This window comes from Lacerta agilis, chromosome 16, assembly GCF_009819535.1.
Source record: "Lacerta agilis isolate rLacAgi1 chromosome 16, rLacAgi1.pri, whole genome shotgun sequence".
Taxonomy (NCBI): domain Eukaryota; kingdom Metazoa; phylum Chordata; class Lepidosauria; order Squamata; family Lacertidae; genus Lacerta; species Lacerta agilis.
The window spans coordinates 17034762-17048119 of NC_046327.1; the positions used below are offsets into that span (position 1 = coordinate 17034762).

The 13358-nt window shown below is 42.5% G+C and overlaps 1 protein-coding gene across 3 annotated transcripts in view; it reads left to right on the forward strand.

The window, feature by feature from the left end:
- The window catches only part of ABCA1 (ATP binding cassette subfamily A member 1), a 104621-nt gene that overhangs the window by 27403 nt on the left and 63860 nt on the right, over positions 1–13358 (forward strand). For all 3 annotated transcript variants that reach the window (XM_033174022.1, XM_033174023.1, XM_033174024.1), the window contains 3 exons: positions 826–919; positions 2327–2468; positions 3575–3693. In XM_033174022.1, coding sequence (XP_033029913.1) covers positions 826–919; positions 2327–2468; positions 3575–3693 — 355 coding nt within the window. The remainder of the gene's footprint in view (positions 1–825; positions 920–2326; positions 2469–3574; positions 3694–13358) is intronic.

Genomic DNA, 13358 nt, shown 5'->3' on the forward strand with positions numbered 1-13358 from the left:
TATATTGTTACGCTCTCCCAACTTTTTTCCAAGTGGTTTGAAGTTCCAGGACTGCAGTGCCCTTACTCAGGTCATTGGAGGCTTCTTAGAATTTTGTGATTTCTGTGCCTATTTACAAATATACACATTGAGCAAAGGAGGAGTCACACCTTCAGTTCTCCAACAGGTACCCAAAGTCCACTGCTTCTGTGTCAGGTTTCTGCTCCAGGGAGACAGCACCCCAAAAACACATTCCAATTTAAGATTACAGTTTACCCCATCGTTTGCTTCACAGATTACACCACCCTTGGTCCCCAACAATTTCCTAGCCATTGTTGGCCCATTTACCTGCAGTTTCCCCAGCAAAGGAGATTTTTTTTTTTGACAACTTTCCCTTGATTATTAAGTCGGCTTCCAGCACTAACTGATAGTTCCATTGAACCTCCCTTGTCCAAGCCGCCGATCCCACAACACTATGAAGTATTTCCCTGGAGGTTTATGGATTCATTAATTTTTTTCTGGGGCAACTGTATTTTTGTGAGAAAATAACCACATATGCTGTGGTGGGTTGAGAAGCTTGTGGATATGATCAGAGAAAACACTACATAATTTTTATCCTGTGTTTTCGTGAGATACATGAATTCCAAAAAGCAGCCCGTGCATCAGTGGCCCATTGACAAGTTTTCATGAAACACTGAAATGCAGTACCTTCTCCAGAAGTGTAATTATGCTGACATAAAGACACAACTGCTTGTGAAGGACTTAACTACATTGTCCTCAGTTTCCTATTGATACCAAATGTGGATGATTAATATTTTGTTTCTTCTTTCCCCTTCTCTCTTCTAGTTCCAGCTGCTGATTGAAATCATTTGGCCTTTGTTTATCTTCTTTATATTGATCTCTGTACGGCTATCGTTTCCACCCTATGAACAACATGAATGTAAGTATGGAACATGCATATGCTTTGCTTTATATTTGGTGATGATGAGAAGGAAGGAAGGAAGGAAGGAAGGAAGGAAGGAAGGAAGGAAGGAAAGACTAATAACTTGAAGTGCTTGATGGGATTACTTTCACCCTCTCCCTTCTCCTGCATGCATATTCTCTAGCACAGAAGGACCTAAGGTAGCATGGAAGGGAAGCACCTTTGTGTGCATTGTGGCAAAAACCAGCAAACAAAAATGGTAGTACAAAGCTAAGCTTGATAACTTGCAGAGGATACCCGGTCAAATTGGTAGAAAGACACCAAGGATATATGCAACCAAAATACCATATAACAGGGGCTTTCTGGGTGATTAACCCAGAGAGCCAGTGTGGTGTAGTGGTTAAGAGTGGTAGACTCGTTATCTGGGGAACCAGGTTCGCGTCTCCACTCCTCCACATGCAGCTGCTGGGTGACCTTGGGCTAGTCACACTTCTCTGAAGTCTCTCAGTCCCACTCACCTCACAGAGTGTTTGTTGTGGGGGAGGAAGGGAAAGGAGAATGTTAGCCGCTTTGAGACTCCTTTGGGTAGTGGAAAGCGGGATATCAAATCCAAACTCTTCTTCTTCTTCTTAACCCAACCCACCATGTTTTTTTCCTGTGCCAATGAGTCAGCAAATACCAGGTGTTTTAACAATATTGATATTACTGTTTGCCTTCTGAGAAAAGAAGATACTCTTCATTTTATGCATTAAGCGCAGTTCAGTTTCATCAAACATTTTGCCAGGTCATGAACACACGCAGGTGTACCTTCTCCCCCCCCCCATACGAAGATCTGGGGCTGTTCAGAGAAACCTTGATTGCAGGTGACTGTGACCTCTTTAGGTCTGCTTATGAATTTCAGGGACAGAACTGTTATCTAATGTTCCAGCGTTCCTTGGTGTTTTTTCAACATGAGCTTTGGATTGCTTACCACTTAATATTGCAACAGCAGCCGAGCTGTAGGTAACGTAGCTTTTTAAACCACTGGATATTTTAAATATGGCTCGGTTAACGATTTTTAAAGTGATTCAACAACAGGAATTTTTTTCAGGCATCAATTCTAGACACACCTATCTGGGAGTGAGTAGTTTTAAAGAAAATTGAAAGAGATATACAAGGTATACAAGCACATTTTGTGTGTCCACTGTAATCGCTGTTCAAAAAATTCTGAAGGTTTTTGAAAGTTCTCTGGGTGTTTCCCCATTGTTGTTTGCTAGCTGTAAACTCTTTGCATACATTAGAAACCACTGTGATAGAGAGATGCATGGAATTCTTTTTTTTTTTTTTTGAGGTGGAGACAGACTGAGGACAAAGGTTTTTCAAAAGGAGAGAAAGCAACTTGATGGCCTAATATGTGCATTCCTAAGTATTGCCCTTGCTTTTCAGGTCATTTCCCAAACAAGGCCATGCCTTCAGCTGGAACGTTGCCGTGGGTCCAAGGGATTATCTGCAATGCCAACAATCCCTGCTTCCGCTACCCAACTCCTGGAGAGTCACCGGGCATTGTTGGAAATTTTAATAAATCTATGTGAGTACCATATCTTTCTTTATGAATCTCTGGCCCAGGGAGTAATGAAGGGACAAGTATGAAGAACGGAATGGAGGCAAAACAGCTTTGCACTGGTCTGCAGTATAAAAGGTGCTGGCTGTTCTTTTTTGGCACCCCTGCAGGAAGCCTTTGTAGAAAAGTACACTTGGTTCTGAGATAGTGGCTGTGCTTGGCAGGGTGAATGTTGGGGCGGGACATACAGGACAGTGAATTGGGAAAAATTTCATCCAGGGCAAAACTGTGCAGGTAGGAAGCAGTAGGAAAAGTGTATTAAAGGGGAGGGGGAAACCGCAGCTCTTTAGGACCTTAGCGGTTCCTATAATTCACTTGTCAGTTGCAGCTCTGACTTCACTCATTAGATAGAATCACTTACATGGAGGAGCAGCTAGGCTTGCTCAGCACGCAGAAATCACTTGGAAGGGTATCTGCACAGTTTGCTTCAAAACTCTTTCTATGACGGCTAGAGATGTACATTTAAAAAATGAAAGCTGAGAGTCTGGGGTCCTTGTATGGGGGCACCAATGAAGGCCTTCGTGGCAATCCTAAATTACTGTATTTTTGACTAGTACAAATGAGGATGGTCCTGTTTCTTGCTTGATCCTGTTGTGATCAGATAACTCTGCTTATTGCATCTGAGGAGCGAATGACCAGGTGCCCTTTGCTCTGGAATTGTGATCAACCTCTCTAATCACGTGTCAAAGTTGCAACACCTTCTGAGGCCCTGATCCCAAGAGGAACTGGGAAGCATGTTGCCACACCTGGAGTTTTTGGTGTAAAAGAATAAAGCATTTATATGAGCATCTGGTAAAAAAATACCAATATTTCATTGGCGAAGGGAGAAAATGCAAATGGCACATCCAGCCACTAATTAACATGGGACACAATCCTGTTGGAACAAGTGCTCACAAAATATGGTGGTGGTCTTCCCCAACCCTCATTCGTTTTAGTGGGACTTGCAAGACAGATGCATGAGTCTTATTTCCCCACTTTCAATTGTAAACGGGAATGTGCAATACAAAGAACAGAATTTGGGGTCAAGTGATCTATCCTTCTTTCCCCCTCTTATATTATCCTATCTTCCATAGCGTTTCCCGCCTATTCTCTGATGCCAAACGATTGCTACTGTATAGCCAGAAAGATACCAGCATTAAGGATGCACAGAAAGTCGCAGGGAAACTGCAGAAAGTTGGGAAGACTATTTCAGGTAAATGAACAAAGCATGTGTTGTACTTTTGGTGTTGCGTCAGTAATCCAGAAGATGGAAAAGGCTCACTGATGCTTAAATTTGCACTGGCTAACTTTCAGTACTTTCCCCCATCCTCAGCTCTCTGTGGTTTATGTGTTTGTGGATCCTTTACCCCGAGGTGGCAATGACTTTGTTGTTATTTATTATTTATATACATATACATACATATATGCATATTCTTATTTATTGATTGATTGCTTATATAGCAGGCATAGGGTGTGGCATGCTATGAAGGGATCAGATATATGTGGCAAAATAAACTTTCAGCCCCAGGACTGTTCTTTTGACCCTTCTGAGAAGATAGGCTTGAATCATGCATTCACCCAATGGACCAGAATGTGGTCTAAACCCCCTTTTAAATCCATATCAATGAAAAGAAAAAAACTCACCCTAAAACTCACCTACAGGTGGTACCTAACGCCAAGAAAATTAGCGCTAATACACCCAGGAACCTCACCAAAATGCTGGAGAGGGTGCAGCTCCACAGGCACATACCTCCACATGTGGTGGGAGTGCCCCAAAATCCAACTATTCTGGACAACAACCATACGAGAAATATGTAAAATAACCAAGCAAGTATTAGAAATCACCCCAGAATTGGCCTTACTAAACTTCTTCCAAGACAATAATGCCCACTTACACCACAAAGAACTTATAACCACCTACTTTCAGCAGCCAGAAACATCACAACCAGACACTGGAGAGACCTGTCAGGAGTAAACATGGACCAATGGTACCAAATAGTATGGGAAACAGCCTTACTAGAAAAATTAACCAATAAGCTGAAACTGACACGGGGACAAATAGAAGAAGATGCCTTCACCCCGGTATGGCTCCCCTTTATCACACACACAGCCCAACAAGACAGTGACAAAAATCTACCAACAGCATACAAATCAATATGACTAACCTGATCCAAAACACCCACTCACACACCCCACCCCACTCACACATGAAGACAAAGACCACCATAGCCAACCACAAAAATGAACAACCACACCCTAGGCCAACCCCAACCTCTCTCACCACCAAAGGAACACAAGCGAACAAAAGAGAACCTGCACAAGCAACACTGACATCAAATATATTAAGTAAAATAGAAACATCGTCACCCAATTCCACCCCCACCCATCCTCCCGCCCCTGTCCACCTCTTCCCCCCTTTTTCTTCCCAATGTGTCAACAAATGAAACTGATTTGTAAAAATGATACATGTAAAAAACTCGAGAGAGAGAGAGACATTGCACATATTTTGTAAATCAAGAAATCTTTAATAAAAATACTTCAAAAAATAAATAAATCCTGCATTAGGCCCCCTCTCTTTTACCTTCTTGTTTCTGATATAGGAACTGGGCTGGGAGAAGTAGCAGCTAATGTCATATGTAAGCAAGGTGGAAGAGGAGGTTCCCTATTGTTGTTGTTAACCATCATCCTCAACCCCCGTGGTTTATATGTGGATGGGGAAAATACCTGAACAATAAATATGTCTGCCCTCGCTACGTTTCTTCCCTGCCCTGATGTTCCATTCCTCCACCCACCCCTCTCATCTTCTCCAGTGCAAGAGTTCTTTAGCATTTCTTGTAGTTTTTATTCAGACTTCAAAGGGAGTATGCAAAACAACACTCCTTGAAAAGCTGTAAGGGAAATCCATTGAAGAATATGCCTGGGCTGTAGCCGTTGTGTGCGTTTTTTGAATATTTTGCCCATGCTTGGTTGGTTCAGGTTTTATGAGGACGGTGCTTGTAATCTGCTATCTCATGTTGATGATGGTTGTAAAGAAGTGAGTAAGGTATCCAGTCAAAGTGCAAATCCTGTAGGTTGGCAGGAAACACCTAGTGATTTCGGCAGCTAACGCCATAAAAGCATATAAGTTTGATTAAAGGGAGCAAGAAGACCTGAGGTAATTACTTGTGGAGCCTTATTTGCCCCAACGGGGTTCCTCCGGTTGCGCCCGGCGAGAAAATGAAAGCAGCCAACAGAGGGAGAAATATTTATTCTGCATGCAGAAGGCACATGCTGTGTTTATGGCACAAGCAAGTACAAAGCTAGTCCGTTTTCACACAGTTCTTATAGAGATCTTCGGCTCATCTCCCCATCCCAGGAATCTACCCTGAAAGTGGGTGCACGCAAGAGGGGTCAAGAGTTATCTTATACAGGAATATACAGGAATATAGGGGGACCTTGGTCTGCAATTCATCACGCATTGTCTATACATGTTGACAAGCGAAGCTAGCTCGACCCTGGTACCATGTTTTGGAATCCTTGAGAGGGCCCCTCTAATTCCTGTGTTCTGCCTGTGCATTTAGCTGGGTAAGGTACTCTGCCATGCTCTCAGGGTCGTCTCTCAGGGTCAACTGTCTTCCTAGCAGGCTATCTATCTTGCTTCTTTCCTGCTTCTGATAACTTGGGGCCTTCCTGTGTATCTGAAGTACATAGCAGAGCAAGGCACTGAAAGGGAATGCTATTAGAATCTTCAAGGGGAGGGGGAGAGGAAAAAAAGCATCCTTGGAATGCCAGAGGCCCCTTAGTGAGCTGCATTTAGTTTATTCTGTGAGAGACCCCTTTTGAGCAGCACAAATAGAGTTCACAGTAAGCATTATACATTGGGAAAGATGCAAACTTACACAGAAATACCAAGCTTCATCTAGATATATGACTTATGCTGAAAATAAGAAGACTACATTTTTGGTCACCTCTTCCTCCACTTGTTGCAGGATTTAATGAGTAATGAGGATCTCTGAGCTTAAATTTTATTATTAACTCTATTTGTAATTATCTATCTATATAAAACAGTGACATGTATAAAAACAATTAATTACAACAATGCAGTTTAAAACCACAGTACACACATAATATCAGCTCCAATCCAATTAAGATACCAGATGGGATGAGAATTCCACTTAGATCTGTTAAATATGTTGAAATGAGCTCTCCCTAACCTGCTGAGGTATGAAATGTATACGAATTTTCCAAATTCACACCCTTCAGATATTTTTTTTCATTTTAGGTATGAGTGCTAGGACCACCCTACGGACCTCTTTTTTTGTATTTAAATACTTTATTTACAACATAGTCCACAACAACCCATACATACAAACAAACCCACCACCATTGACAATTTAATGATCCAAATTAAACTCCTATCCCCTTACACAAAGAAAACATAACATAAAAATAAGAGACTTCCTTTATCCTGTAAATTGCCTCCTTATTTGCTTATTGTACTGTTTCTTTTATATGTGATTATTACAATTTCTCCTAATACTTTACCAAACATTGCCCCAAAATATACACCTGGACTTCTTTTGATTAATTTCTGCAGGAGACATTGTGGTTTTTTAAGTCATAATCAGGAAAATTCATAATAACCCTGTCTCACTTCAAGCACTGGTGGGATGTGAAGTAGTGCGTGTGCATGATTAGCATGTGTTGGAAACACATGTGCTTAAGAGTATTTTGTGTGTGTGCGCGCATACAGCAAAAGATGCTGCACTTCAGAGAACAAACATGTGTCTCCTCTTGTTCTGCAATAGAGCTGACATTTCCTGAAATTTGCTACAGATGGAAAACATTTTGACAAGAGTTGAGCAAAATATTAATAAACAGCACTTTGCATTTCAAGTGTATAAGGCACTTCATAAAAGTGATCTCAGTAATCCTGGCAACAAGCCATTGCTGTTCCATCGTTATTGCGGATTGACGGCTGGGCAGGGGCCGAGCTGAGGCTGAGGAAACAGTGACTTTGCTAAGGCCACATAGTGAGCGCATGGCTGATGCTGCAAACTATGAACTGCCAGCATTTTGCAGCTCACACTTTTCTTAACCGATATCCTGGTGCTGGAGAAAAGAATGGCAACAGCAGCTTCCCTCTCAAAAGTGAAATGTATGGTGTTACCGCTAATAAAACGAAAGCTAGCAAATTGATTGGATAAACAAGGCCTGGGGCAAGCACATGTTTGTTTTATAAGGCAACTTGAGAATGTGCAGTCGAATGTGTGTACATTTATTTTTAAAAAAGAACATTGTGCACTGCAATTCAGAATGTTTGTATGACAGACACCATATTGTTGGTGAGAGCTGTGGTGGACAAAAGGGTTCTTGTCCTTTATGTTACACTCACACAGTCTCCGGGAAAATTAGTCAGAAGCTGTTGTAGCAATGACTTATAGCTTCAGGGTTCCATTGCTAGCAAATGGAAAAGAAAGACCACGCACAGAAATGGAAAACATCTTTCAGGATTAGATGATCATTATTTCTAAAGAGCAGAGAGGAGTCCTTGAAAATTTGCGTGCTACTTCAGGTTTTCAGTTTCCCTGAGTAGTAGGAAATCTGAGGGCACCTTTTTTCAGAGCGACTTTCCTCGTGATGAGACAGTACTTACAATGCTTTTGTAATATCTGTTTATTTACGATGGACAGTTACCAACTTTGAATCAGTGTTGGCCCCCCCAAAAGCAACAGCTGACCCATGCAGCTCCCCCAGGGCTGCAAAACTCAGGCATTTTTCTTTGGCTAGATTTGAATGGGGAAAATATTTCCTTTATCCCCCACACTGGCAGGTGGGTTATGATCCAGACTCCATTGGCTTTGAGATGTCACCAGGAACCATAAAGCCATATTCAGCTTTCTCTCCTGCAACGATCAGGCAGTGCAAACATCTGGGCACAAACATCTGGGCAGCAGGCTTTTTCTTCACTTTCCATGTAAGAACAGTGTGTTCCATAATAACACCATAATTGCATGCCAGATTTTTTTATTTTTTATTTTTTGCATTGCTTCATCAGTGAGACAAAACAGATGAGAAGTTGCAGGGATGGTACAACTGGGAGGAGAGTAGCAGGACCCTTTCACCCTTCCAAACTATGCCCTCCCACTGCCACTTTCCAGCTGTTCTGCAGCTGCCATGTTTGCTGCCAGTTCTCTATTTCAGCCCTAAAGTTCTCTGGCTTGCCCCATTTGAGCTCATCATAAAATAATATTCTATACTATAGGTTGGGACATGTCAACAACTATACCAGCACAGTGTCGCAACTCCTCGCCCGCTCACCCCCACCTCCAGGTATATGTTTTGCTAGTCTTATCAAAACTATTTTGGATTCCTCCAGAATTCTTAGGATCATAGAATCGTAGAGTTGGAAGGGACCCCAAGACTCATCTACTCCAACCCTCTGCAGGATGTCTTGCCAAAGCTGAACTCTCCACATTTGTTTTTGCTTTTCGGCAAAACTGTGTTGCGCGTCGAAGCTCTGAAGACCATGTCCACTTTCTTGTTCACCTTTCAAAATCCCTTCAGTGTTTCAAGCAAGGAGAAAATTTCCAAATGGGACTAGGAATGTTACTTCTTTGAAAAACCAGGGCTGGTATTTGCCTCGGGAAGAAATCCCTCGCTGGCACCAACCACAGCCTCTCCCCCCCCCCCCCATGCAAATAGTGGTGTCAGAGGAGCAGAGGAGGGGAAAGTTCAATTCCTTCTCCCTTTCTGATCCTGATTCCTTCCCACCCCCCTACCCCGTGGCTGCCATTCTTTTTTTTCTTTTTTTTAAATGATGGTTAAATACAAGGACACTTTAAATATCACAACTAGTATGACCTTCAGTGGCCTAGTGACATTGTTGTGGAAGGTCGTTACAATTATTGTTGACTGCAGATATTCAGGGCCTTGAGGCACTTGTGTGCTCTCCTGATCCTTTACTACTGAGAAGAAGTTAAAAGACCTTTGCCTCTTGAGCCTAGGGAAAAGGAAGCTGAGAGAAGATAGGGCTGCGCTCTGCAAATACAATGGGAAGCAACCCTCGCGCATGAATATGTGCTTGAGTCAGCTGGACTGAAGTGTGGATGTACGAGGACAAGATTGCACCTTTGCAGAATAAAGGTGAAGGAAGGGCCATGAGAGATGAACTTTTTGACTTGGGCTACAATGTAGTCGTTAAGTACAAAACCATATATTTTGGAGATTGTTACAAACTGGCACATCGGAGTAGTGGAATAAATATTTGGCAAGAGCCATGGATAATAAGAACCAGAGCAGTGCTCAAATGGAACATAATAGATTGTTTAAGAGATATTAGGGTTGATTCATAATTGGAGATTATTTGCCTGAAGTCAGGAAGAAACCAATATCAAGCAGGAGAGTCTTCCTGCCTTTCCCATAAAACATCAGCCATGGTGTAAAAAGGACCCATTGGATGGGGTGGTTTGTTTTTGAGGTAATATCATTTTTTCTCAAGCAATTGCCTTCTGATTATTGTCATCAGTTTCTGATGCATTTTATTGTCATCAGTTTCTGATGCATTTTAATGCTTGGAGGAACATTTTGGACAGAATGAATCCCTTGGGTAAAGCTTTTTTGGGGGGAAGGGGAATACATATGTGGCTTCTTCATAGACTAAGGGTTAAGGGAGCAACCTTTAAAATCGAGGGCAAGTTTGCAGGGGAGAAACGCCCCCCCACCCCCGTCATTTATTGCATTAGATTTCTTACTCGCCACTTCACACAGGTCCCAAGTCTGGTTACAGCCATATAATATACAATTGTGAAGCGAATGAAACAGCTACAACCATAAAACAAGTCTAAAAACCTCTCCATATGTAAAAAAAAATGCAAACATTTAAAAACTATTCCACACATAAAAATGGTTAAAATATGCAGATTGAATTGCTCCTGGAACATGGCACTCCAAGAAATAAAAATATTATTTCTACACCATTGTTGAACACTCTGTTCCAAAATTTACTTGTGCCAGATTCAATTTGCTTCTGTGGCATGACTTAGTGGCTTTGTTTTGATTGATAATCTCAGGGCAGTGAGTCCACATTTAGTCTAGCCATTTCTTACAAGGACTAGGAGCCAAGCATTTGTTATCTGTGACTGTATATTGTGTCTCGGTTTCACTGAGTCACTTTTTTGGGTCAGAGCCAGAAATAAATCTCAAGAGTGGGTGCAGTTGTAATGCTATTAACTGCCTGTATCCAAAAGGTATGGCTTAGTCAAAACGTTGATATCGTGGCACACACAGGACATAAAGCTAGTCTCACATCAGGACATATAGGCTGCAGGCTCAGACATCATGCTTCCAACCTGCGCCCCTGTCAGCCGTTTGGCAGATTGTGTTTCTTAACTGCTGAAAGACATGGAACTGGCATCAGTTTCTTGAAATTTTGCAACTTGCTTTTCCAGCAGAAATTTCTTGCCTCTGCACTGAGCCTTAAAAAAAAGGTAAAGGACCCCTGACAGTTAAGTCCAGTCGCAGACGACTCTGGGGTTGCGGCGCTCATCTCGCTTTATAGGCCGAGGGAGCCGGCGTTTGTCCGCAGACAGTTTTCCCGGGTCATGTGGCCAGCATGACTTAGCCGCTTCTGGCAAAACCAGAGCAGTGCATGGAAACGCCGTTTACCTTCCTGCCGGAGCGGTACCTATTTATCAACTTGCACTTTGATGTGCTTTTGAACTGCTAGGTTGGCAGGGGCTGGGACCGAGCAGCAGGAGCTCACCCCGTTACGGCAATTCGAACCGCCGACCTTCTGATCAGCAAGCCCAAGAGGCTCAGTGTCCTTGCACTGAGTCTTACCCTTCCTCAAACTTGAGGCTACTTCGCACAGCCCTTCTGAGCTAAGTTCTCACTGACCTTGTAGCTCTCTTCAGAACTCTGCGATCCGGAGTGTGCACATTCATTGACTCAGCCACTTTTTTTTTATGGAGAGCCAAGTACGAGAAATGTACTTCTTATCAATGATGTACCTTTATCTCCAGTTGTTAAAGTTTATCATGCTGAGAACACACACTGAGTAACTTTGCAAGTTAGGGGCTCTGCACCTGACAGTTTAGCACAAGGGCATAATCAGCTGATAATGTGTAAACAGCATGGAAAGGGGAACCAATTCAGTTTTTTGCCTATGGTGGTTTTCAGTTATTTTGGAGGCACGATTTTCATGCTGTTTTACCCGCTGCAGCTGGTGAGACTCATTGTGAACTGTTAAGGGATATCATAGGACATGTCATATGTCAATTATGTCCCTACAGTATACCTTTTGTCCAGAACTCCCCCCCCCCCTTTTTGCTTTTTAAATAATAAATTACGAGGGAGTAAGTAAGAGACGGTTTTAAAAACCCACAAATAACAAACACCACCCACTGGGTCTTTCCAGTTTTAACCAAAAAATGAGCCACTGGTAACCTCCTTAGAAAAGCAGTGAAGAGATTTCTACAAAAAGGTAAAGAGGCCAGATTCCCTCCTCTAGTAATCTGAGCACAGTATTAATCATGTACTAGGATGTGGCTAAACTGATTCTGTCCTGGTTGTCTAAACACAAAACACCGGTCAATAGGTGACTTCATTTTCCCACACTCCTCCACCAACTGCTTAGCTCCATAATGTTTTTACATTGCAATCACTATTTTAAAAACAAAACACTGAGAGCCATTGTGAGAGTAAACATTCTTAAGGTGTCTCTTGTGGGTGGGGAGTAAGACGGTCACTCTTGGCCAGTATACTAGCTCGACCATTGCTGAGTGGTGGAGTTTATGCTTATCCAGGAGAGCTACTGCGAGTTAGTATGTAAATAATGCCAGATGGAGCAATGATCTGACTTAGTATTAGGCAGGTCTGGCTGATGCTGTGCTCCTAGCACGCCCTGCTTTCGTAGCCCTGCAGGGCCATTGCTATTGCTGTCGATGGAGAAGAGCTTTCGGAAAGATGCTCAGGCAGTAGTCATTGTCTGAATGGAGGTGTAAGAAGTGCATAAAAGCAGCCATGTTTTCTGTGAAATGCAGCAGTTAGATAGAATTGCAGCTTATGAAATTAGGGTACATCCAGACTGTTTGCATTTTGCGGGAGAACTGAAGTGCATACCGGTCCTGTAGGTTCGTACATTTAAGTTGGATTAAAGTGCTCTGTTGCCCTAGTCCAGGCATAGGCAACCTTCGGCTCTCCAGATGTTTTGGCCTACAACTCCCATGATCCCTAGCTAACAGGACCAGTGGTCAGGGATGATGGGAATTGTAGTCCGAAACATCTGGAGAGCCGAAGGTTGCCTATGCCTGCCCTAGTCTAACAAAATTAATCTTTTTTTTTTTTAATGAACTTTCGGTGGTCTGGAAAATGACAAGGATATACAGTCATACCTCAGAAGTCGAATGGAATCCGTTCCGGAAGTCCATCCGACTTCCAAAACGTTCGGAAACCAAAGCGTGGCTTCCGATTGGCTGCAGCAAGCTCCTGCAGCCAATCGGAAGCAGCGGAAGCCCCGTCGGACATTCGGCTTCCAAAAATAGTTCACAAACCGGAACACTCACTTCTGGGTTTGCAGCATTCAGGAGCCAAAACATTTGAGAACTAAGCTGTTCGAAAACCAAGGTGTGACTGTACATTGAAAAGTGTGTGTGTGTGAACAAATGATTAGCAGAAGCAAGTGCAGTAGTAGAAGTAGTAGTAGTAGTAGTAGTAGTAGTAGTAATAATAATAATAATAATAATAATAAATTATACCATACTCATCTGACTGGGTTGCCCCAGCCACTCTGTGAACATCCTGCAAACAAATCAGGATGAATATAGGGTGAATGTTTATTGTCAGATATCCGTGCTGCAAATAAATCAAAAGGAATGTTCAATAAAGACCGGACATAGT